Consider the following 26,164-nt stretch of genomic DNA (forward strand, 5'->3'; position numbering starts at 1 on the left):
CTTAGGGAAATCACCTGAGACTTCTCATGATTTAAAAGATGAAAATTCATATTTTCAAAAGTTATATTATAAATTCTTGTAATTTCCATCATGATTTGCCATCATGTAGCAATAATAAATGTTTTTCTTTCTTTCAGTATCATCACATTTAACATTGTGATTTAAAATGATAATATTAGGGTTCAGTCTTAAAATATTATGTGTTCAAACTCTGACCTTTCATCACATGTGGTTAAAAATGACCAAAAGCTGAAAGATTTTTCTTAAATCTCGACTCATGTGAGTGAATCCTTATTTACCTGAAGTAGGTTAAGAAATATCAGATGGGAAAAAAACGTGTCAGGCTTTACAGCGCTAAAATAAAACACATTCAGTCTGATGAGACGAGAATCTCCTCGTTTTAGTTACAACAACAACAGAAAACAACATTTTACAAACTTGGTACAAAACCTTTCGGCGCGTAAGACACTAGCTGGGACAGAAGGACCCGTTTATCACAGTGAAGGTTTTTTTCTGTAACAACATCTGGAATGGAAGCTGAGACGTCATATTTCAATTACCCCACTTCCTTTAGATGAAATTTACTCATCGTGTACAAACCCAACAACGGCATATTTCTCACACCACATTGGACCCGACTCACATAATTCAATATAATTGTTTCATATTCTTTGGATTTTGCGGGTCACGTGACGTCAGAAGTTTGTCCAGTAATTTCAAAGATTTCACCCCTGAAGCGACCGGAGGCTTGTAGGTCACATTAGAGACGCCTGGTCGATGAACGTGGCCAGAGTGATGTCACGCTGAGACAGGCCTCCACAGTCATGTGTGCTGAGAGTAATCTGGACCTGGGGGGGAAGGGTAGGTTTTTTATTGAAAAGTTTGCAGTTTAATGTCTCACTTTACTCTGAAATGAAAGCAAATAAACAACTGAATTTACAAAAATGAAAAATAAATCATGGAATCAATATATAACCCAAAATATATTCTAAACTTTCGCCTCGTTGACTCGTCGCCATCTTTGGATGATTTAACATGTCAACACACCTGTGATATTCGTTCTTTCTAAAATGGAAATCAAATATTTTTTCTTCCCAATTTTGTTGCAGAAATGTGTGGCACTTGTAGGGAGCTTTGCTTTCACTCTTCTGTCCAGTTCATCACAAACCAGCTCCATGGGGTTAAAGTCTAGAGACTGGGCCATGGTCCACTCCATGTTTTCATGTTTTTACCCTGAGGTAGTTCTGGTAGAGCTTAGACTAAAGTTTTGGGTCATTATCTTGATGTAGGATGAAACTCTGACCAACTATACCAGAGGATACTGATGCTGTTCTAAAACATATCATATATATTAATATATTGGTAAAAGGAAAACAATGTATACGTGATTTTAAAGGAATATTTCTTTGCCACTTGGTAACACTGGGCAACATTAGCGTCATCTCTGGTGACTTTACAAACACCCAATGTTCTGTGTGACTCATGTTTCGGCCTCCACCGACTCCTGAGATAAAGATCAGCCGCTGTTAATGTTAAATGCTCCACAGCCACATAATCGCTAACTGTAAATGTCTGCTTTGATCTTGGTGCTGTTTTGGCTGAAAACCACACCAAGGCACCGGTACTTTCCAAGATGACTAATCTGCATAATTTAATAAGATGAGAGATCCGTTGAACGAACCATCGTCTGTTATTAGCCCAGTATTTTAGCAAAGTAATCTTTGCCAACCTTTGTGCAGAAACATCGTGCAGATAAATCTTCATTGTTCAGAATCTGTTTGTGATACTACAATAACCAAGTTCAGTTGCATCTGTTTCCTGCTCATGATAAATGAAACCCTACTACTGCTTGTAATCTCCGTTATCATTATTGGTCTTGTGTACCTTATTATAGACATTGAACCACTCAGGATGATGATCCATCTTTTCTGCCTGTAAAGCCACTCTAGACATGAAACCAAAAGCCTGAAAGAAAGAAGAAAAAGTCACAAATATGCATAATGTAGAGCAAGTTAAATGATATTTAGCTGTCATGTACGCAGTTTAAGGACCTGGTTGAAGTCTTTGAAAATAAACTCTTTGTATATGGCGTCCCGTCCCACGACCTCCACCCACTGAGCGCTGCGTAGCAGGGGGAGTAGGTGGGCCCTCTCCTCCTCCGTCAGACCCTGGATCTTACCAGCCTGTGAGGACAGAGCAGAGGTAACAACAGAGCAGAGCAGGATTTCTAGAGGGGCAGCTTCGCAAACACAAACTGTGATTGGTTGCATGGGAGCCCATCTGGAAACAATGAGAGGCCGCATTCCTGATTTTTAAAAAAAATAGCTGGTTCAAAGGTATGTGGTGTTATTCGTGGTGGTGGTGGTGGTGGGAGGGAGGAGGGGTCACTCACTTCCTAATCTTAACACATGATGCAGAGTCACGTGGATTTAAAGGTGATTTAGTCTCGTTTCATTCAGCCTCCGTGGTCCCAATCTAAACTGCTTTGTCAACATTTCTTTAGATCCCCCAAAATATGTATGTAATGTATGTAATGTAATATTAGGGCACGTTCTAGAGGTTTCTGCCCCCAGATTAGCTGTCACGCCTATTATCCAGAACATCAAACAGATGTCTCTGCCTCAGCCTGAAACAGAGCAATGACATTAACTGGTATCATAGCAACGCTCTTATCTGGTTTATCCGTGGCGTCAGTGGGCAGCACACAGACAATGTCCGCTGGATTAAACCTCTGGTCTAGTCATCAAAACACAGTGGCTTGTTACAAACATTCAGTAGAGACACGACTACTAATATCCCTTTTCATAGCTGTAAAATAAAACAGGAACACGTGACTGTTTGTATTTATCCATCTCAACACACCTCAGCATGTCAGCCTGCAGCAGACTGTGAGAGTAAACGTCAACAGGTGTTGCTAGACCCAACACACACACACACATCATAGTGGGGAGGTGGCACACTCACCATGTTTGCAGAGCGTTTTTTCGAGCACAAGCGACGAGGTTCTGCTCCAACCCCCCTGTTGCACAGACAGAGGCGAATCAGCTGTGGCAGCCAGCGAGAGCAACTGGAATGAATCCATGAGCCGTGGGTCCTGCCTGGCTGCCCTCACAGCAGCCTGAGCAGAAATCCTCCCTGCTGATAGGCTGCCGAGCCACTTGTCAGCACGGGTTTAATCATAAACTGTCATCTGTTGCACAAGGTATGAGTGAGGCCCGAGAGGATCGACACAAAGGCCGGAGCAGCAGTGTTTGCTCTGTGATGAAACAGGTTGTGAAATGGGATATCGCACCTCCCATTTACTCTAATAATATACTTTATACGCGTATTAAACATGAACCGGGATTTCAGAATACAAGTCTGCCAAAATAATAAAATAATAAAAAAGTTTCTATTAAAACAGGACAGCAGGTTTGATCTTCAGGGGGTTCACGTCAAAGGTTAATGAGCTGCTCCTGAGAGGCTGGCCCCTGTGAACTCATCCGTCACAGCGAGCGCTCAGGGAAATGAACTGGTTAATGGAATGAAAACAGGGCGAGGATGTGACAAGTGATCAGCGTTTCTCAGTCGACTGGACGTGGAAATGAGGCCGGCGTTTGAGTGGTTTAGTTTGAAAAGAAAGAGAGCAAACCTGAGATTAAAGTCAGAGGAGAGTGTTTGGAAATGTTAATTATTGATCTGCACTAATGCACACACATGTACCCCTACAACCCTTTTCTTTTTAGGCCTGTCAGCTGTTTTAAATTTAATTATCCTCTCATCCTCCAATTATAGCAGCCCTAAATGTATGCTCAAACATATGTAGGACAAACAAGTAAAACGGAACTACCAGACATGCATACATACTGCCCTTTGACCGCTATATATTGGCATGACAGTTATAAAGATGAGCAGAAGCGGAGGTTGTTTTCAAGTAGCAACATGGATCCCAGGACGCTGACATCGCATGCAGCTTTAACTTTGTTGATCCTCATTGTTGGCAGCAATGGACACATCAAGAAAGGTGAGGAATATTACTCGTTTGTGTTGGATTGTGCTCATTCTGGCGTCCAAGTCATAAAAAAGATACAGAGATAAAAAAAAAAGAAAAGAAAAAAAGAAAAACCTGTTAGTTCCACAGAAAATGCTTGTACTCTATTTGGTTTCTTCTAAAAAATCTATGATTTGTCTTGAAATATCGGGTTAAAACTCAGTTTCAGCAAAGAGCAAAGTCGGTAATATCGAGTCAGTGATCATCTGATGAACCCTCCTGTTATCTTTTATTTATGATGTACAAGACTATCTGTGTGTCAGCTGTAAATCAGTGCTGTTTTGAATCCGTGCAGATCTGAGAATGGATCAGGCCGTGCTCACGTTTCACAACCAGCTCAAAGAAGAAGTGCAGGTTTTCTACACGTCAGACTACTGCCACAAGGTAAAAGATGTGAAGATTTAGTCCGACAATGAAACGTAGCGGATGCAAAAATATAGGAGTTGCTCAAAAATATGCACAGTATCAGTGTAGTGAAGCACTCATCATGGCAAATACACAAAGATCATGATTTCCAGTCGTTCTGACATTTTCATTTAATCTGTAACCTGTAAAATGTCCTAACAGTCCTGAACGAGCTTCATGAAGGTTCATCATTTGATTCAACTGTGTTTACACTTTGGAGGATGTGTTCTGTGGTGCTGGGAATTAAACACACAGTTTCTATTATTTTAAACCAGTTTGTAGTTAGAGGGCTCAGCTGAATGACAGATTGATTTTAGTGTTTAATTTGCACCAGAAACTACATCCTTTAAAATCATCATAAATGAACACTTTTCTGATATTTCAACATAAACTGAACATTAGAAGAGTTTTAAAGTTAAGATTTTAGTGCAGGACTGTTATATTACAATGAATTTGTTTTCGCTAGTGTACCTAATGAACTGTCTTGTGGGTGGACGCTTGTATTTCTTATGTTTTCTTGACTACTTTAATGGTTTTTTTTTCTTTTTCAGTGTGTGTACCAGCATTTGGCCACAGTGAAACCCAGCAACAAGAACACATCTACAGTAATTAGCACTAAATTCACCCTGAGTGTGCGAGTGGAATCACAAAGCAGGAATTCAACCCTTTGCAGGTAACATGTTTAATATTCCAGCAAAGCATCCGTATAAAACCAGCTCGTACTATGACCTGCAGTCGAGGTAAAACGCTGATTTGTCTCTTATTAACCGTGCCAGTTGCAGTGTATTGCTCTCGTGCCCCAACATAATATAGTGCGGCGGCGTCCGATGATTGGATCAGCAGTCTGTGAGATTATTTACAGGTTTTGGGGGGGGGGGGTGGAGTAATCCTGACCTGCTTTCTGAACCTGAGTGATGCCCTCCCTTAAAACCACCTCGCCGGGTATCGATCAGGAGCCTTTTTGGGGTTAATAAGACCTGACATTCCAATATTGATGAAAAGGGCTCATTAAAGCTTGAAAGCCACATTACCTGCAGAAGAACCGGCCGGGATGTTAACTGGAGGAGACAGCTGCAATATTTATAAACAGTTACAGCTGACAGGACAGCAGGTCCCTGTGGAGGTCACCTGTACACATGGTACCAGGGATTCAGTTGCAACATGACAAGTCTTTGTTGCCTTTATTTATTTATTTTTTTGCCCTCTCAGTGGTCTGGTCTTCTTGGATCAATGCTGAGGTCTCTAACCAGACCGTGCTGCTATTGATTTCCTTTTCCTCTTTGAAAAAAACACTCCGAGTGATAGCTAGTATGTCATCCCAACAGTGGATCAATATGAGCATGTAATGTATGTTTTTTAGGCCTGAAACTGGAGATGGCGAGTGGGACGGGAGCGTGCACGTTAAGTCTGCAGACACTAGGTGGTGCTCTGGAGCTGTTGGAAAAAAAAGATGGGATTGCTTCTTTTCACTGGTCTGGTTTTGAGGAAAACAGAGAAGTGTGTCTGAATATTTCTCTGTTTTGGATGCAGCTGGAGTCGGACATATAGGGAAGGCGGCCATTACTGTATTTGGCTCCAGACGTTAGACGGCTCCACTGAACCCACCTGCAGCCACACTCTGAATAAAAGCCCAAACAACACGTACCTGCGTAAGTACACAGCACTCTTGGAAAAGATTTTGAGTAACTGCCTGACACAGGGGGCCGACTGCCTTATTGAGACGCACTGACAGTAAAGAAACCTGTGGCCAAAACATTTGATCCATACCGTTCTTAATTGAGTCAGCAAAGAGGAGAATCACTTCTCTTGTCCACATCCACTGAGCAGCAGTTCTCATTTATCTCCCGGGACATGATGTGTATTGATCAGGTGAGACATGCTGTCTTGAAAAGGGATAAAAGAAAAGCTTTTTCTACTTGTTTTGAAGGCCTGGCTCTGGGGCGTGGAGGATTGTGGGTAATACATTAGGGAGTGTGGAAGGATTAGGGCGTAATGGGATTTTGAAAGCGTCTCTCTCCATAATGTACACTCTACTTAACAATATTGCAGATTATGTTGTAGATCAGACTTTTAAGGCCAAGTAGCCATTATCCGTTATGGTCAGTGTGACTGCACCTCTCACAGTATGATGAGCTTCCATTAGCTCCACAGACCGGTGATTATACAAACTCCCCATAGGACTTGCTCAGCTTAAGTAATGGTCTGGTCAGCAGCTGAAGACAGGTAAGAGTTGCCCTGCTAGGGAATTTCAAAGTTTACTTCAGCGTCTCTAATTGATCAGCTGCGAGGCCTCATGAGGTCATTTGTTGGGCGTGGCACTCTTTAAGCATATGTTTTCTGTGCGGCTGCTATCAGATGCAACCTTTAATCGTGTTAGTACTGTATTCTGCTTTGTACCACAGACCACAAGTCACCTACAGAGCCCTTAATTCTCATACAGAAATCCACGACTGCTATTAAGTGTCCGTTCGACCCAATGTATCCGTGAACTGAACCTAATTGAGTTGCTTCCGACGCTCGCATTCGTTTTCTATTTATTGTGGCAGCAACCCATGGAGCGGGGAGGAGGGCCTGGGCCGTCACAGAGGTCTCTACACTTCATGCGCTGAGAGCTTTATGGTGTTTTTATGAGTGGACGCCAGAGATACCTTGACTTTTCAGAGACGATTAAGTGACCACTCTGCGCTCGGAGTGGACGTCCTAGTGTGGATTCAGACCAGGCTACAATGGCTTCTTTTTTGTTTGTTTTTCCACTAAAGGCAAACAGTGCGTGCACCGCCCCATTATTACTCTGCTTTGACGCAAGAACGCCACAGCGATGCCTCCCGACCGTACAGTTTTATAATCCGTCATAAAATAGCTCTCTGGTGTCTCAGTGCAGCGGGAAAATATTTATTCCCCCCCCTCACCCCCCAAAAAAGAGGAAAAATAAGATTTATTAGGACGTTATTTCATATTGCTCTAGTGTTTCTGTTAACATTTTAGCCCAGATTACGCAGCGATAACATTTTCCCTATTGATTTTGGAAGAAATGTGATTTTTAAGCAAATAAAGTACATCCAGGCCACAGTATTTGTTGATACTGGTACCGTGAACCTCATCTTGACTCTGCTTTTCTCTCCGACTCTTTCCATCTTTCCCTTTGTTTTTTCACCATTGTTCCCGTGTAGCCTTGCGTTTGCCTTTTTTTCGGGTGGCTGCAGGGTTAGATTACCAGAGTGTTCGCTCCTTGACGGACTGACCAAGAGTTTTCCATTAGGATCTTGTTTGTCACTTGAGGGATCCCCTTTGACACTAGTAGACTGACAGAGAGCCACAAGGGAATCCAAAGGCGAGTAAAGCAGACAGTTTAGACTGGCGATCAGCCTTTTTATCCCCAGTCAGATCCTGTTTTGATAGAGACGCGCCGTCCAAACCTTCTGACATGGACGTCCAAGGCGGACTGTGATGTGAAGCGGTGGAGATTGATTACACAGTTCCCATTGATAAACATTTTCCTTTCTCATTTTTCCAGCCCTTCTGGTGGCAGCTCTCCTACTGGCGGTAATTGCTCTCTTAATCGTGGTTGTACCATACGTCTACAGGTATGTTTTTCACATCACCCACAAAAAAAAAAAAACATGTGTAATTCTGCACTGATTGCTCTTCCATCAGGACCAGGCTGTTTAGACGTGTTTCTTTTACAGGAGACGTTGTACATCACCTTTTCTTAGGACCATTTTCTGCCGAGGTCCGCAGTACTCGGTGGATAATGTAAGTAAAATGGTGCTTCCAGTGAATGCATTGGATTAATATCATAATAAATGGTGACACAGAGTTATAATTTGATTAATTCGATGCAGATCAATCATAAACCAATCAAATGATTTCCATGGAATTGTCAGCTTTGTGCAGCCTTGACGCGTAAGACAAGAAAACAAGAATTTTGTCCGATTCTTTTACAGATTTTTGTTTAGACTCTTGAAAATTCTCGTTGTTTTTGAAATCAAAGTGTCAAGCTGGACTAAAAATACCAGGCAGTTGCACCGTCTTTATGTCTTTAGCGCATAAGCAGATTGGCCTTGTTTGATCCGACAGCTACATTGCATTATTTTCATTGGCCAACAACCCAGCCTGACGTGCATACCAAAATTGCTCTGAGACTGCAGTCATCAACTCATTTGGGAGACACTAATGGAATGATTGATACAAATGTTAGCAGAGCCAGTTGTACAGCAGACTTACATGGAAGCGGTGGGGCGTCATATCCCTCCAATCATCCTGCTCCATGGCAAGAGTGGCCGTGTATTTTTGGTGAGCATGAATAGCCCCTCTCATTCTTCTAAGCAAGAGGTCTCTGGCTTCCATATGCTCCCTGGATGGCATGCAGATCCATCATAACATATTAGCGCTGGTGTCTTCCTGCTCTGGCTCTTTAAACTGCTGCATGGAGGCCAGCAAGTCAGGCTAATCCAACTGAGAGGGCAACAGGCCAGAGTCATCAAAATGCTGCCTTCACAGAGGGAGGGGGGGCGAAAAAGAAAGACCCAGGACGGAGAGTTACCCAACATATGTTTCGTGATTTCTTACCCATGAGGCATTTTGGACCTTTGCTTTTGTAAATATTTCTTCGTCTTGTTGTTGTTTAAAATCTTTGCTACACGTACATCAGCGTTGCCTTTTTTTTGTTTTTGTTTGAAAATGTGATCTCCACTTTTTTTTTCGTTTTAACTTAAATGTTATAAAGAATAACTAAACTAATTTGCCACTTAAAGAGAAGGAATTGCAATTATATCATAATCATAATTAATCACTGCTACAGCAGAGGGGCATTTTAAATTAAATGCCAATTAGCAGAATTAAAAGTGGTCTTGTAATCAGCACTTTGATTCTGGCAGTGGAGTCAAAAAGGACAAAAAGAGATTTTAAAGCTGCACTAATACATGGTTTTATGTTAAAACTGAATCAAATGCCAAATGGTATATCGTTGGGGGGAAAAAAACTCATCTAATTTCGGATGGGATGGGCATCGATAGGATTTTATTGATACTGATGCCATTATCGATTCCATAATCAATTCCTCAAATCTTCCTCAAATTTCTCAAATCTCCAGAAGGCAAACAAAGTTAAATGTTGAACATAGAGGAGCATTTTGAAGCTAAACAACACAACAGAAGTAAAAGTGAATTAAGTAATGGAGCTGCATTTGTCGGGTGACTGATTTCTTGCGACTGCATGTCTGACATTCGAGTGGATGTTACTTGGCACCCACCTAGACCAGACCAGGTACCCCCACCCCATAGCAATGGCACTCCTTGATGGCAGCAGCCGTCCCCAGCAGAATGCAGACTGACACAGACACACATACAAAAACGGTTTAGGAACAACTCAAAAAAAATCAGCACAAGGTACTGACCTGGCCTCGAAATTCACTAGATCCCAAACTGACCACTGGCCCCTCCCTTTAACCTATATGACCCAAATACCCCCACTAACAACACTGTGTTACCAGACACCACAGGACACCCTCAGAAGGCCCATGTCCATTTTCTGATGAGTCACAACTGTTCTGGAGACACAAGGGGAGACCTACATGACATTAGGAAGGTGGTCATAATGTTATGCCAGATCAACTGTATGAAACCTTAAATGCTGTGTTTAGACTTGTTTTTGCCCTCAACTACCCCAAAGAAATAGAAATAGTTGCAGCGTATGAAAACAGTAAAGTTAACAGTGTCACCACTACACACCGTGACGTTATTTTTTCTCTCTGCTCTCATTTCTACAGGACGGTGCACATGCTAATGAAACAGGACAGAGCACCGCTAAAGCCAAACCCACACGTCTGCGCTCCCTGGACACTTTCCGAGGGTATGTCCGCCATCAACAACCATCCTGTTTGTCGGCCTATCACCACATGCTACTTGTTCACTTGCTAATTCATTCTGAGTCAGTCGGAGGCATGATGAAGATGTACAGGCCCCGGCCGTAATGAATAATTACAGGGGTCACAGTCTGGCCACATGCTCCCCCCAAGCCTTTGTTATCAGGCGGTATAGCTTTGGGCATGAGTTCTGATATTAGCGCGTCTCGGGTTTGGAACAGTGTGTTTCTGTTGGACAGGAGTGATGCATGTGATTGAATCTGGGCTCCCTGCTAGCCTTAATTGTGGCCTGGGGGTAGACACAAAGCACGCCTCTCTGGAAACAGGATGCTGGTGTGGCTTTGACCTCCCCCTAGCCAAATAATTGATGTAATAATACCGTCAACATATCAGCACACATCCACACGGCCATAGATCTCTTGCCAAACTGGAAAGCGAGAGGAGATCCAGCAGCACACAGACAGCATCCAGCAGACGATTGGCATCTTCTCCATCTGTGGCTTTCTTTTTGGACGGAAGGCCAAACCACCACATGCCGAATTCAAACTGTTTTAAAACCGTTTTATTTAGTTTAGGGAGTGATTTCTCACCAGAATCTGCAACGGTTCAAGTAAAGGATACATTTTTTTTAATTTAATTTCCCTTCATTTACACTTCCTGCCGCAGCCCTTTTCAATCTTAGCTCAGGTACTTGTCGCATATTGACGTCCTGATTGGTAATACTGGAAATTCTCATACCTGACAAAGCACTTAATCAAACCGTGACTCAGCGCTCAAGATTAACGCTGCGTGTGCTTCCTCAGCTCCGTGACTTATGATCCATACCCCTGATAAGTAACAACTTTCCACAGAGAACAGACGCATCAGTCATCTGCCATAACTGCTGAGACATTTCTGAAGGCAAAAGGCTTTTCTTTTGAGCTGAAAGGTTTTTCTGATCATTGCTCAGGCTGCAACTGACGTGATATACAGAGAACCGCGGGGGTACGCACGCACGTTAATTTTTCTAAAAGGATTTGGATTTTAATCTTGCGCCGCACCACTAAAAGCCTTTCGTCGGCTTCCAGACTGTTGAAAATCGCACTGTCAGTAGTTAGCAGCGCCGTACAACAGACGGAACAACTATTACAGCAAAACCATGGATTGAGAGTCGCATATAACACCAGGTGGCTGACTCATTCTGTGCTTTGTTTTGACTGAGAGCCAAGTTTTTTCCTCAGTTTCACTTTCAGATCTGCTCTGATGTTTGACAAAGAAAAAAAAAGAAAAGACAAAGATCCTTGGCATTCCTGCTCGGGTTGTAATTTATTATGGCTAGAATTGGCGGCCGTGCACTTGATAAAGCCTGCACAGTAGGTAACTTAATACTGTGCAGTAATAGAGTGTAACTATCCATTTGCAGTGGGGTAGAGTACTAAGCTGATACTCTAATTGGTAATGCACGAACAATGATTCAAATCAAAGAAGTCCATAAATGTCTATCAACGAGTCATAACGAGCTGTCACTTCTGCAAGAAAGGCAAGTCTCTGTAATCTGTTAGCGATAAATCACAGATACCGATTCCCAGACGTGAATTAAGTCTATTACCGAGGTGACAAATGTTCGATGGAGAACTTCACGGGGGATATTGAAAACTAAAACTTGATTAGGAACCCAGAAAAAAGTCTGCGGTGCCTCAACCTGGACATTACCTCGTATTAACTTTGATGCAACACAAAACAAAGGGTTCTCGGTGTAAATCGTATAATCTAAGCACTTACAGCTTCCCTCGATCATAATTAACGGCCATTATTGTTGTGTGTACGTGTGTGTGTGTGTGGTTGCAATGAAACTCTCACTCACAACAAGACAGCGGGGTATTTTAATTAAAAAGATGGCCAATAAGCTGTGATACTGCGGTGATTCGCTCACAGGGCCTCATCTGGCTGACGATTTAACCTTTGTCTTTGTTACCATGGCAACTAATGGATATGTTCGTCAAAATTTAAATGATGTCTGCGTGTGTGTGTGTGTGTGTGAGGGAGGGAGAGAACATGGACACGCGCACCAGGGTTTACTCTGCTTTAATAGCCCTTTAGAGATGATAGTGACCGATTAAAATCTTGTATCAGCAGGTTGGGGCTAAAAGAGCCGTAATGGCTCCGGTGCACCTCTTAATTGAATCTATGCAGGAAAACAAGAGGAGGCAGAGGTAGCAGATACAGTGCACCTTATCAGACAGGCCCATCCTTGGAGTTTAGCCTAATCTTGTTAAAATACTTAAAGACTCCCTTATGATGTTTTTATGTTATTTTACTGGGTGATACATGAAGGCATAAACGCATGTATTACAGACGGAGAAAGAAACCGAATCTGAATCTGGCACGTCGCACACCTCCCCTGGATCTCCACCCCTTTTGCATTCCCCTGCAAGTTTGTGTTGTGTAAGCCCCCCCACCATCCCCCACCCCGACACAAACACCCCTTTCCCTCCCATTTGTGACTCGGTGAAGCACTCTGTCACGTGTGCCGTGTTTCAGCAGCCTTGGCCTGTGCTAAAGTATAAAGTGTATCATATATTAGGTGCAGAGTCTTTAGTCAGCACTCCTGCTTGAGGAGATCCAGAGGACGAGCGTTCATTTCCTGAGTGATTCATAATGCTTAGATTGCATTACCTTGCATTTGGAGTGTGACAGAATAAAAAAAAACAAAAAACTCCTCTGGCGTCTTTAATTTTCATTCAGAAGTTAACATTCAGTAATAATCAAAGTATTATAGTGAAAGTGCAATAAATAATGTTCTTGTTGACAGGTGTTCTTTCTTCACTTTTAATTGGAGCTGCAGATTAATCACACTCTCCTGCCTGTAATGTCTTTGCAGGTTTGCGCTGACGGTGATGGTGTTTGTGAACTACGGAGGAGGAGGCTACTGGTTCTTCCAACACGCACCTTGGAACGGTTAAGTCACGCCAAAATAAGAGAAGCTCACCGCACCTTGCACAGAGCCCGCTGTGCAATAACTGCACATGCTCCGTTTCAGGCTGTTACTCAGCGTCAGGTCTTTTCTGACCTGTTGTCACTAATTATGACAGATGCCGCCTCAAACAGTAAACGCGCGTGCTGCCATTTCTCATACAGGCCAAATCAAATGCGTGATCCAGAGATGTTTACTGTTATTAACAACCAGGGAGGAGATGAGGAGGAGGAGAGATAAGTGTTTAAATGACAGCTGGGGAGGGATGGGAGGGAGCGGGGAATGAGTAACAGTCCCCCGGTGCCACGGCCGGGAGCAAGGTGCCCTTGAGCAAGGCACAGCATGTTCAAAGAGACAGGTGCTGAGGAGCCTTTTGCTTAAATCATTAACCATTAAAAAACTCTAACAGGTTTTTTTTATGAGATTCATGCCATTGTTTATGGGTGTTCTTAATTTAAACTTTGTAATAGCCTCTTTGCCACATGAACGAGGCTGTATTGATTTCAGAGGTGGATTGATTAATCTTCTCTTGGCTACAGGGCCCGCTGCTGTCACGGGAGTGTAGATATTCATTAATTACACCTTTTTCAGGATGGAAAGTTAATATCAGAAGCAGCGCTTTAAGGACATGATATTGTTCTTAATTCACCCTGTTGCTTTTGTGGATTGCAAGCAATAGAGAAGGGCAGGAACTGTGAACTCTGTATAATGGCCAGTTATCCACAGGTCTGCTGTTATTAATTCACGCTGTGCTTCTGGATGTGTTGCAGGTCTAACTGTGGCAGATCTTGTCATGCCATGGTATGTTTGCTACAAGCAAGTGAATATGCGTGCTTTTAATTTGCACACACGCGGGTGCTTTTAAGTAACGCGGCAGTGTTGTGTCTTCCAGGTTCGTGTTTATAATCGGGACGTCGGTGGTTTTGGCTTTCCGGTCCATGCAGAGGAAAGAAGTGAGTCGCCTGCAGCTGCTGCGAAAGTTCTCCTGGAGAACGGCCGTCCTGTTCCTGCTCGGCTTCTGTTTTATCAACTACTCCCCAAGGGACGGACCACGTAGGTGCAAGAAAAAAAAAAAAAATACGCAGCTCTGTACACGTGTACATGTGTATACCGCCTGTTTGTTCTATGCTGGAGCAATTACAGAACGCAGGATAAGAAAATGTCCTCTTATAACATGCAGTACAGCACATTATTAGCACCAGAGGAGAACAGATGGGGCATTTTTTGTGGTGATGAATCTGTTGATGTGCAAAAAATGATCGCAAGCCTGCCGTCTGTTGTAGTTGTCACAGCAACAATTAGCTGATTCATTAAGTGGTAATTTTTCATGTAGCAATATCAAATCTGGTGATTCCAGCTTCGCCAGCAGCTTTTTCCTGTTTTCAACTGAATGTTTTTTGGATTTTGTTCTGACAAAGACGTCAGATCTGTGATAAAAGCCAAAGCTCTGCAGCGAGCTGGGGGTTAAAGGAGGGTTATAATGCTGAAAATCCCTATTTCACCATCCACCTGGGATGCACAGGGCGCCCTTCACACATTAGCCATCCCTGGTGCTAATGGACCTTCCAGGGTGGATGTCTGCGTAACTGGGTTAACAGAAATATTGTTGTTGTGTGTGCAGTCTCAAAATCCAGCACCAGGGGACGTTTAACGAGGCAGATTGAGCAAAAACAACCGTCGTGGTAATGGACAATTACAAACAGATAGTGTTACACCCTCCAGCTCCATGCAGCTGCTGTGCTGTGTAGACTCTGCAGCCGGAGCTGATCACAACAGCCCGGCGATTTTTTACCATAAACTGCAGCTTTGCCCTCTGTCTCCAAGGACGTCCTCAGCCGTCCAGTCCCAGGGTTTGATCTAATAAGAGAATGGAGTCATATCAGCTCAATATGTTAAACCCTTTCAATGTCAGGTGAGCCAGAATAAGGTGTTAACCTTTAACATCAGCTGTGAGTCATTTCAAATAAATCCTTCCACGGTCAGACGTCCAAATAATAATGCATCAAGACCTTGAAACTCAGTTCATTTATTAGATTTTTGTCATTTCTGTTAAAGATGCACATGCTACTCTGGTTGTTTAAGTGAAATAATGGCAGTGGAACAAAAGCGTGACTCTAAATTTAAGTTTTTAATCCCTTAGACGCAGAGATTTTAGACAATATATATATTTTTTTATATGTTTTCAAGATTTCTTTCCTTGACAGCGTCTCTCTTTTTGATATATGACGAAACAACACATCAGATGGAGGTGGGTCAGAAAGTCTGATTCAGACCTCATGCTGCTGAGCTGCCTTCAGAGGATTCTTGAATAAAAGAAAACCATTTTGAAAAGTTTTGAAAAGTAGTTTCCCCTAGTTCCTCTGGGCTTTTTTTTTAACCCCCCTCCTTCTCTTGACTTCCGACATAAAATATGATTGTGTTCAGTCTCTCAGTGAAAGTGTTTGGAGATTGAAAGTAGACAGCGGAGCTTTCACGTAAATATTGAACACACGCAAAAAAAAGAAGACACAATTTGGCCACGAAGCAAAACAAAAGCTGTTTCAGTTTCCTGCAGTCGGCTTTAAAACCTCACTTAAGCGACAACATAGTGGGGGTCCAGGAACGGTTAATTATCTTTGGGAGGGTGCAACCTGCAGATTTAACTAAAGTGTCACTACTAAGAGCTTCCTCTTTTCCCGTGAAAGGACAGATTTCCGCCTCTTATTTGATTTGTCCCGATCAATGATTGGGATCATATTGTTTTTACGGCACTTTGTGCGGCAAAGAGGTTTTCAATTAACTAATGTGTAGATTACCATCAATCTCTCCAGACGCAGCCAATCCTATCCTTCCCAATTTGTCGAGACCAGGAGATAACTGGGAATCTTTGATTTGCTTCCCACATTCTTGACATGGCCACATCCTGAGGGCCGACACCATCTCCCAGGGCCCCACGCTGTCCATCACCCTCCTTTCAGGAAATAGCAGCAGAAACTAGTGGCAGTGGGGTGATTGAGAAGATTCCTTATTGCTTACATCGGCAGAAACAGATTTGTCTCAGTGACTTATATCTGCGTGAATTGTTCGTATGTGTGCGCTCCTCGTGTCGGCGAATGTCTGCGTTAAGGTTCATGATTGTGTGTTGCTGACTGTGTTCCAGTGTCCTGGTCTTGGCTGAGGGTCCCTGGAGTGCTGCAGCGCCTGGGCTTCACCTACTTTGTTCTGTCTCTCCTGCAGACTTTCTGGGGCCAGAAAGAAATCCCTCTGAAAGCAGTGAGCAGTTCTGTCAAGTTCACTTTGCGTCAACGGCAACATCAGTCCAACATGAAGCAAGACGTTTAAAAAAAAGTTTAGTCGGCCGTTTCCAGGATAATGGCTCCATTCGCTTAATGCACTAAGAAGAACAAAACAAAAATGATCAAAGTGTTGCTACTTTCACCTCATGATTGTACAAAGTGAACAAAGCAGAGGAACCACACTGGTTATTTTTTGCAGAAATATGAGGTCAAACATACACCAAAAATACAAGTTTAATATTAAAAATGTCAATAAGATTCAGTACGTGCTAAATATTTAATGCTCACAACAATATTTGTGTGCGGTGCAGTATCACTGGTGGAACCCGGTCCAGGATGTCGTCCTTTATTGGCCACAGTGGCTGATCATCATCCTGCTGGAGACTTTGTGGCTGTGCATCACTTTCCTCATGCCGGTACCCAACTGCCCCACGTAGGTCCAGACGAGTCGTGAACTGTAGCTGGTTGAGGCTAATCCTCTCTATAAATATGCTAAAAGTATGACTTTCATCCATCTCCGGCATGCCGAGATAATCTCCAATTGGGGCTTGTGTGCTGCGGCGGATGTGTTAGTGTGCACCTTGTGTTATGAACCGCTGTGATTTATGGGTCTGTGGTGGATGCTTCAGAGGGCATAATTAGCCAATCTCGGTCTGTCATGTGCAATAAGAGGAGCCGAGGCAGAGGATCCATCTTCCTCGCTCTGTGTCTTCTGCTTTTTGTGTGTGTGTGTGTGTTTTTTTCCCGCCATCCCCGTGACCCTGGTATCAGGTTTAGAGCACTGCAGCTTCAGATAGTAGTTGTGCTTCCACCTGGAGCTCTTCTCCCTTTTCCACAATCTGATTACATTTTTTATTTTTTTTTGTCAATGTGTGGTGAATTAATCTCAAGACACGACTATAAATCTGGTCTGTATTTTGTAATTTAATGTACATCCACCTATATTTTCTAGTCTACAATAATTGTGTTTGTGCTTGTCGTCAGAGGGTATTTAGGAGCTGGTGGAATTGGTGATCACGGTCTTTACCCGAACTGCACTGGAGGTGCTGCAGGATACATTGATAGAAGGATGTTTGGTGATAACATGTACAGGTACCCCACGTGCAAAGTAAGTTAATTCACATTCAGGAATCTCCTATAAAACGATATGGGAGATATTTGGGGGAAAATAACGTTGTTGTTGTTGTTTTTTTCTCCGCGTTTTTAACAGGAAATGTATCACACCACGCAGCCCTTTGACCCAGAGGGGGTCCTGGGTACAATCAACTCCATTGTCATGGGATTTCTGGGGATGCAGGTAAGATGGATCACCTGCTCCACCTGCATGACTCAACTAGTAGCACCAAAGTGTTTTAGATTTATAAATCAGAGACTTAGCAGCAGGGGTGTCAAACATCAGGCCACATACAGCCCCATTGGATCTAAGCAGGGGTGGAACATTAACATGATAGCATAATAATAAATAAATAAATAAATAAGGACATTATTTCCCCTATGTTGAGGTGCAAAAAACATCATTATGAAATCCATCCTTATCAAGGGCATCTTACAAACAACCTGAAATATAATATTTTAAGAAAAATAAGTGCCATTTAAGCAGATCACTGCCACCTACAGTTTAGTTCTGGCTCTCAGTGTTGCATTATGTTGGTAATTCTTACTAAAACAGCGTGACCCAGAGTAAACAAATAAGGAATAGCAGTTACTTTTATAGCTAAAGCTAAAAGAGGTTATGGAAAATGAATAAAAGAATGAATGTCTTCTGCGTGCTCTTTGCAGATTCATCCTGTGAACCAGACTGGATGGTCTGATGAGCCGGCTTTTGTTTAACAACCCTGTTTTACAGCTTTGATACGGAATAAATGTTCAGAGTAGCACCAATTTAAAGTAGTAGCCATGTGTAACGTGGGACAGTTTCTTGATATTTATATTCCTTGTTTATATGAAAACTGTCTTTTCTTACTTTTGAGCAAACACAGTTTAATTCACTTCCTTTTTATTAGAATCTTTGCAAGTAAGTGAGAAAAGTCCTTTGTGTGATTTGGGTCAGCTGTCCCTTATGTCAACATAATACCAGGTTTTTGATTGGTCCAGAGCAGCAACTTCCTCCAGTCAAGGACAACCCCAATTAGTGGAGAACTCCTTGTCAAATACAGAAACCATATGTAGCTGTAACCATTTAACATTTAATGTATATTTGGAAACTATTAGTTAAGCGTCTTTACTTAAAAAAAAATAGGTGACAAATGCTAATATGTTAATAAAAGAACACATTTTAAAGAATTAAACTCGAGCTGCCTTTCAGTATTGACAAACTGAGAGTAACTCTCTAAACCCCGGTTTCTGACTGTGGCAACTGTGTCACTTATAACCATTTGGGCTGTGGGAAGTTGCCATGCGAAAACGGCCACATTGCTGAATTCCCAGTGGGCGGTTTGCTCTGAGCCCTTCAGTCAGCGGGTCTTAGACGACACGCCAGGTGTCCGCTGCCCTCCTCTGTGTTCGTCCATGCTAATGTCCTCAGCTGAAACGTATTCATCATCACCAAATTAATCAGAGGGCGCTGATGACTTACACCCCACATCTGGCTCGGCGGGATAGGAGAAATGTGACCGCCATGTCAGGGACGCGGCAATCGACAGCCACATCCCAGGCCTATTCGGTTACCCAACAGCAAATACACGGACATACGGGCTGCCGGTGTTTAGTTGGTATTTCTCATTAAACGTGTGGGCAAATGAGTTGCAATGTCCGTGTGCTTATCTCTGCCTCCTTTTTCCACAGGCGGGGAAAATCCTCATTTTCTACAAAGGGACAAACATCCGCATACTCTGTCGATTCCTGGTGTGGGCCGTCATCCTGGTATGTTGCACCGTGCGGAGGTTTGAAAACACAGCTGGGGGAAGCAAATGAGGGCATACGTCGATTGATAATTTAAAACCGAGACAGTGAATCACTTAAAGCATCTTCCTGCTTTTCTGTGACTCACGCAGAGCTGAGGTTTTTTACTTCGTCTTACAGGTAAAACTCTGCAACGTGTTTTTTCCAGCCGCTCGGGGATTAGTCATAGCTGCCGAAGCCATTCATTAAGCAGGACTTAGTAGAGGACATGTGTGCGATCCCGGTGCAATTAAACAACATCCATGTGTGGCTGTGTTTCCGGGCAGCCGTGGCTATCCACAGCCTCAGGGGGTGGGGAGGGGGGGATACACATTGTCTCTCATTGCCTGTCTCTGCCTCACATGTGGTTTTAGATTAGAAGAGTTTACACTTGTTACTTAGAGTCTACTGCAAACAATAAAACATCTGACAAACATGATCAATTTAGGGCACCTGTGCACAGCGTCTCACCAAACACAGCAGACGCATGCTATATTTGAAAAGATTAAAAAAAAGAATGGATTAAAGTCAATTTAAATGTACAAATTAAAAGCTAAATCTACAAGGACACCTTCTGAAGTTGTTTCTGGGTGGTCGCAAAACACAACAACAGCCAAGCTGGCCTCTACTTCATTTAGAGTGGGGACTGCGTCCCCTGGGAAGAACCCAAGTGTTATAGGAGATGGCTTGTTTTGCATTTCCAAACCTGTGACAGGAGGCTGCTAGTGACACGCAGAACGGCACATCTTTGCTGAACTGTGGACGGCTTTTGGTTTTTATGTACATTCAGTGAGACAGTGCAGAGTGCAGCTCGTTTGTAAAGAAAAAAAAAAAAAAATGGGGTTAGCTGGAGCCGGCGTGCTGTTGGAGGCAGACATCCTGAAACTGGCAGTCCTGTGACCTGGAGCGATGGTGGAGCTGAAGGAACTGGATGCACCACCCAGTCTTTGAAATCAAACTGCACAGGGGAAAAAAAAAAAAACAAGAGTACAGACGCAGCCAGAGAGAAAACACACAGAGGATAAGACTAGTCTTAAGTTGTGTAGATCCTATGTAAGTCTATGCCTTTTGTGCAGCTTCGGGTATCGGCTTCCTTCATTCTGTTACGGACAACTATGTGCGGTTTGTTTATATGACCCATGTGTTGAAACCACACTGAAGGTTCTTCGGTTAAGGAAACAATTTAATTCATTAACGTGTTATCGGTACATCAGGTTGATGATGTCAGGTTTCTCAAGTCAAATAAAATTTATTTTCGTAGCTCAGTATCAGGGTTAGGGTTTGGTGGTATTTAAATCCCCAAACACTAACCCTGATACTGAGCTACACACAATATGCAAGATAATAATCCTCCAAAACCTCAGTATGTAAAAAACCCAACCGGTCTACAGTCGTGCCAGCATCTGTTTGAGGCCTAAATTATCCTGAGTAGTTCTTTGAGCTAAATGCTAACATCAACACGGCACCATGTCCCCAATTGTTAACATGTTTAACAATAATAATGAACTCAATTCAGAAGATATTAAAAAAAAACACTCATATGTGTGAGGATCTATTGAAATTCTCTTGTGAAAATTTAAAGTCATTGACCTCGATTCTTAAATGACAAATCTCCTCCATTACATCTCCTCCTGTTGAATCTTATTGACTATCATTGTGCAGCGAGCGGCTGGAGGGAGGTGAAATAAATTAGATCCATTTGGCTTCTCCCAGAGGCACAGAGTGATAAAGTAGCACATGATGGAATAAATAAACATTAGGCTTTTATATATGAAAAAAATAAAAAAAATCCCACTCTATCTCATGGCTAACAGTAACACAGATGGTGCCGCGCAAGATTATGATGTTGTGGGTGATATATTGAGGATCATACAGTGTTTAGTGATGGATCAATACAGGGACTTAAAATCATGGTTAATTGAAATACAAAATCACAATAAAATAGATTTTCTCACATTGTAGTGGTTGACAGAGAGAGGAGACCGTTTTTATTGATTTTAGGAACAGACACAGACCTCGAACAGACAATGAAGCAGCATATAATCATCCTGCACATATATTTGCTTTGGTTTCTTTCATCTAAGTGATTAAATCTATTTTAGGTTGAGTTTTCTTTTTTCTTTTTTTTTTTTACCAATGCAGAAAGCAAAATTAGTTTTAGCGATCCGCCTGCTCTCGATATTGACTTTTCTAATACGATTTCGGCTCAAAGGGGAGTCAGGAAGCAGAGCTGAACTGCCTCTTGTTTCAGACATGTGCTCCTGACATTAGCAGGTCTCCTCACTGGAGGAGGGAACTCATTACTGCACGCACCCAACCACAGGATTGGTATTAGGCACAGAGTGGTTTGCAAAGAACCGGAATTTGTTGATACAGTAAAAACGAAAAAAGTAAAAAAAAAAAAAAAAGACGGTCATGTTTTGTTATGTCGGTGGTGGACTTCCGGGGCGGTCATGCGTCTTCCTCATAATAAACAACATCCCCTGTTAATTAAAGTCCAACGATCAGGCTACAGGAATGAGAGAATTGAAATTGAGCGATTGCCCCACATACCAGCTCCATCCCGCATCCTGCTGCCTGGATAGCCTGGAGACTCAATCCAGCTCCAGCTAGGCTATTTCCACACCATCGATTCTGTCATCTATACACATGATGGATATCCACCTAACAAGCATGTTTGGATCCTGATCCTTTTCTCTCTGGAGCACACACTGTTTCTTAATCACATGTAGAGGTGACTAGATGGGGAAATAAAAGCTGCAGTTCCTCTGTGTTGTAAATGAGGCCGTGGTGTGCGTCTGTATGTGGTTTGGAGAACACAAGCTCATTGCTTTGGTTCCAGGGTGAACGGTCAAACCGACGTTGTGTCCGACTGCCCTGCTTGTCTTTGCTTTCAGATAATCAGTTTATCTGCAGGACGCGTTTGATTCCGTGCCCCCACATTTTAGCTGCCCAGTACAGGTTGCTTTATCGCCCTACATCGATTTGAAATCTGTTTCATTTCCACCCTCAGGGAATCTCTGCAGCCATCCTTACTAAGTGCACGCGAGACGGAGGATTTATACCTGTCAATAAAAACCTTTGGTAAGTGCTTCCTGACCCTCTAAATCCAGCCACTTTTCCTCACAAAAGAAAGGATGGGTTTCCAACAGGCACAAATCAAGGCTGCTAAAACACGAGTTTACTTACCTCTAACGACAGCAACGGCTGTAAATAATCACCCGGGCTGCCGGGAGTGTGAGGTGGAGCGGTTATACATCCTCCCAACATGATCGCTCTTCCTTACAGGCAGCAAAGTAAGGAATGCTTTATGCTTCCTAACACCAGCAGAGCCCACAACACATTTGACCTGCTCCGTGTGATGGAAAAGGTTCAAGCCAAGGGAAAAAGTAACTGTATAACCACAGTGGAGTCTAACTGCTCCCAAACTATCACATGCAAAAGAAACAAAAAGCACAACACCTTGATAAATGTAACAGTTTTGCATGATATACGGCGCAATTACTGCCTCAGACGTAGATTACTTTGCAGCCTGTGCATTTGTTGCTCTCCCACGTTCCCCTTAAGACGAGGTGAATCATTTTAATGTTGCAGCAGCGAGGAATACCATTTCATCTGTGATGTGTAAGCAAATTCCTCAAGATGTTCCACAGGGGGCCCGCCCCCCCCTCCTTCTAACGCCGTGCTCATCCCTCGCTATTACCTGTCTGCCTTTTATAGGCAGTTCATCATGCACAGGTTATTGAGCTCTTGAGCACAAGTCCCTGCCTGGATGTCTAGAAGTAATTAACTCCCAGCCAAGAGTCCTTTTTGGCTCCACTTCAACAGAGATAAAAAAAAAAAAAAAAAGCCCATTTGCAAGGAGGCTCGAGTAGGCAGCCATTTTACATTAGATGATATTTCATCAAACATTCTTGCACTTAGGAACAGACAGGGACATGACTGGCTGGCACAGCTCCACACAGCACAGGCCAAGGATGCACTGATGATGCTTCGGACCAGTCCAGTAAACTGTCCCAGAGTTTGTTGATTTGGGTGTTATTTATCTGGAGCAGTGGATTGATTGACTTTGTGTGTGTTTACACTCTTGTTCACGCCCTTCTGCTAGTTTTTCAGTGATGCCCAAAATGAGTAAAATGTCGCCATTGTTGTAGTTCCTGACGGTTTGTGTCTTCAGGTCATTGTCCTTTGTGATGTGCACGGGCTGTTTCTCCTTTGTGCTGCTGGGAGCCATGTATCTTGTCATCGATGTCAAGGACTGGTGGGGCGGACAGCCCTTCATATACCCAGGTACTGTTTATTCACGAGCTTCAGGGGTTAAAAGAGGTTGAAATAAAAACCTCATGTGCACGATTGGAAAATATCTTCAAATCAGACACACTGAAAAAACACGTTTAATGTTATGGCAATGATATTTATATATTAACAATGTAGATTTCAAACCCTTTACCCTTTATTCTCATTTTGCTATAGACCCCTTCATGGCCTACGTCACTGTGTAACTGGAGGCAAAACACAGGGAAAAAACATTTACATGAAGTTTTATCACATACCAGCCACTGCCAGTCATAGACAACTTTGGTTTGGCTTTGGTGAATAACTAGAAAGAGTTGGAGTCAGACAATCAACAACGTGCAAACTTCATATCAGATAAGATTAATATGTAATGCATCATCAGTTTCAGCCTGGAAAACGTTATGGGTTAGAATAAATCGTGACTGAAATTACCTTAAATTAATAATTATTTATTTAGGGGATTCTTGTTATATGTTAATGCTAATGCTAACCGCTAGCTAATGTTAACGTTAGTTATATGTATCAGGGTTGTCCACGCAGAAGCTGCATTTACTTCGTTACACTTCACATTGTTTCCACTTGTAATATCTTTGTTTTAGAGGCTTAAATTGATTAAAACAGACCAGACTCCGTCCCCTCTGTGTCCTCCTTTGGCCAAATCGTCCATCCAGTGAGTGAGAGTGTAGTCGAGAGGGGTCGGTGAATATGGTCCCATCAGTCAGAGACAACTTTTTAAAATAACACTCACGGTCTCAGGGACTGAGTGTATCAATGTATTCTCTAAAATATGCGTTTTCCGCGTCCATTCTGGCTAAAACAGTCTCTTGAAATATGCTAACCGATGTTTACAGGCTATAGTGTTTGAGATCACATATCAAAATACATCACATTGTTTACAAACCGTGAAGGGGTCTATAAAGAGGAAGTTCATGTGCAACAACAAACAATAATCTGTTGCAACTTCATTTATTGGATTCTAATTCCACAAAGTGTCTTGAAAGTGTGATTTATGATTGATATGTAATCTCTCTTTGAGTCTAGCTCTTTGTTTACATCCTCCTCCCCTCCCCTCCCCTCCTCTCTCTCTCTCAGGGATGAACTCCATCTTTGTATATGTTGGCCACTCTCTCCTGGGCTTCTACTTCCCTTTCAGCTGGGAGATGCATTTCCAGGACAGTCACTGGGAGTGGCTCTTTCAAAGCCTGTGGGGGACCACACTGTGGGTGCTCGCTGCCTACTTTCTCTACTGGAAGAAATTCTTTCTCAAAATATAAGCAGCACTTTATCATTTTTAACGTTTTTATTGAATAACACCTGGTAAACAGGTTATTCCTGCTCTCCTTGGCTTAATCTATTGAGTTTACAGTTTTAAGGGCTTAAAGTTTTGTATGAAAGAAAATGTTTGTCCATGTGGATCCTTTCCACAAGAGATGTCTGATCCCCTGTCAGAGTGGGCAGATTTATTTGATGCCACTTGTTTTGTTCACAGAATAGACTGATTAAATCAAATATACTGAGGTGGTACTTAACAAATTAGGCCGAGTGATTCCGCCACACACCAGGCCGACCATTATGAGCCCGTTGCCATGGCCACTCCTCTTTGTATGTGTGCGTGCGTGTGCGTGCGAGTACCATCTGCTGTCCAAGTGACGGTACTTTAATAGGGGTCAAGGCACGCGGCTCACAAAGGGAGCGTCGCTAATGGGACCGACACCTCTTTCACTCATTGTATTAGAAAATCAAGGAAATTACACAAATCCAATTCATCAGATGAGGCCTCTCAAAGAGCCCTTTACACTTTACATATTTAACACCCAAAGCTACTCACTGACTGAAACGGGGTTCATTCTCAGAACATTTTTACTCATGATTGACAGTCACGGTAGTGGAGTGATTTACACATATTCGAGCAATGCGCATATATATATATGACAGTATTGATACTCGGATCAGTGCCAGGTGGTGTGTACATCATGAAATGACCATCTAGTTAATGAAATGAAACAGCACTGTCCTCTTCTTCCAGAGAGAAATCCTATTAAGCACTCCTCAGTTGCAGTAATAACATTGCGTAATATGGTGTAGTGGTTTTGGTAATTGTCTTATGAGCACAAGTTGCTCGAGTCCCGGTAGATGCAGCCTTCCTTCTCGAGAAAGGCTCGAATAATTGCTTTTCCAAAATACTGTGCCAGCAGTGGGTAAATGCATAGCTGATTCCTTGTGAGATGAAAATGAAATCGATAGACCCACTACAGAGGGCTAAAGATATCTTTTCCAATGATAAAAGCTCGGTATTTAAACGTAAGCATTTAGCTGACTCATTCGGTGTGGCTTACGGTAGCTGCAGCGTCCTCATTATGTGGTATAAAATAGGCATTAATAGTGTTAAAAGTGTTCAAATTAAATTCAAAGGCGACATATTCTGCTCAACACTGAGTTTCTACTGAATTCTTAAGTGTTAA

The 26,164-nt window shown here is 42.7% G+C and overlaps 2 protein-coding genes across 3 annotated transcripts; one reads left to right on the forward strand and one right to left on the reverse strand.

Annotated features, from left to right (window-relative positions):
* Positions 1-374: 374 nt before the first annotated feature.
* Positions 375-3,122, reverse strand: pcbd1 (pterin-4 alpha-carbinolamine dehydratase/dimerization cofactor of hepatocyte nuclear factor 1 alpha). Its single transcript, XM_047602252.1, has 4 exons — positions 2,965-3,122; positions 2,052-2,183; positions 1,885-1,965; positions 375-848 (listed from the first exon to the last, which is right to left on the reverse strand). Exons 1-4 carry the CDS (start codon positions 2,965-2,967, stop codon positions 756-758), a joined length of 309 nt encoding a protein of 102 aa, XP_047458208.1. The 5' UTR covers positions 2,968-3,122; the 3' UTR covers positions 375-755.
* On the forward strand, positions 2,217-25,010 carry si:dkey-192p21.6 (uncharacterized protein LOC565246 homolog). 2 transcript variants are annotated; one of them, XM_047602249.1, is made up of 18 exons: positions 2,217-2,336; positions 4,326-4,414; positions 4,987-5,108; positions 5,966-6,084; positions 7,950-8,019; positions 8,122-8,188; positions 10,203-10,285; positions 13,159-13,235; positions 14,022-14,052; positions 14,144-14,304; positions 16,391-16,503; positions 16,838-16,959; positions 17,511-17,634; positions 17,737-17,823; positions 19,311-19,388; positions 22,420-22,490; positions 23,584-23,696; positions 24,795-25,010. In XM_047602249.1, the coding sequence occupies exons 2-18, from the start codon at positions 4,334-4,336 to the stop codon at positions 24,974-24,976; spliced, it is 1,701 nt and encodes a 566-aa protein (XP_047458205.1). In that variant the 5' UTR covers positions 2,217-2,336; positions 4,326-4,333; the 3' UTR covers positions 24,977-25,010. The 2 variants fall into 2 exon arrangements, with proteins under 2 accessions (XP_047458205.1, XP_047458203.1); XM_047602247.1 differs by lacking the exon at positions 2,217-2,336 and adding an exon at positions 3,254-4,003.
* Positions 25,011-26,164: the final 1,154 nt, after the last annotated feature.

The sequence above is a fragment of the Mugil cephalus genome, chromosome 13, assembly GCF_022458985.1.
Source record: "Mugil cephalus isolate CIBA_MC_2020 chromosome 13, CIBA_Mcephalus_1.1, whole genome shotgun sequence".
Taxonomy (NCBI): Eukaryota; Metazoa; Chordata; class Actinopteri; order Mugiliformes; family Mugilidae; genus Mugil; species Mugil cephalus.

Bases quoted from the DNA above. Each gene is read 5' to 3' on its own strand.
- pcbd1 (XM_047602252.1), bottom strand. The intron at 1,966-2,051 runs GTCCTTAAACTG...TCTTTCTTTCAG, and splicing joins TTTTCAAAGACTTCAACCAG to GCTTTTGGTTTCATGTCTAG. The intron at 849-1,884 runs GTACACAAGACC...CTTCCCCCCCAG, and splicing joins GGTTCAATGTCTATAATAAG to GTCCAGATTACTCTCAGCAC.
- si:dkey-192p21.6 (XM_047602247.1), top strand. From the start codon at position 3,784: ATGTATGCTCAAACATATGTAGGACAAACAAGTAAAACGGAACTACCA. The intron at 13,236-14,021 runs GTTAAGTCACGC...GATGTGTTGCAG, and splicing joins CCAACACGCACCTTGGAACG to GTCTAACTGTGGCAGATCTT. The intron at 19,389-22,419 runs GTATGTTGCACC...TTCCACCCTCAG, and splicing joins TGGTGTGGGCCGTCATCCTG to GGAATCTCTGCAGCCATCCT.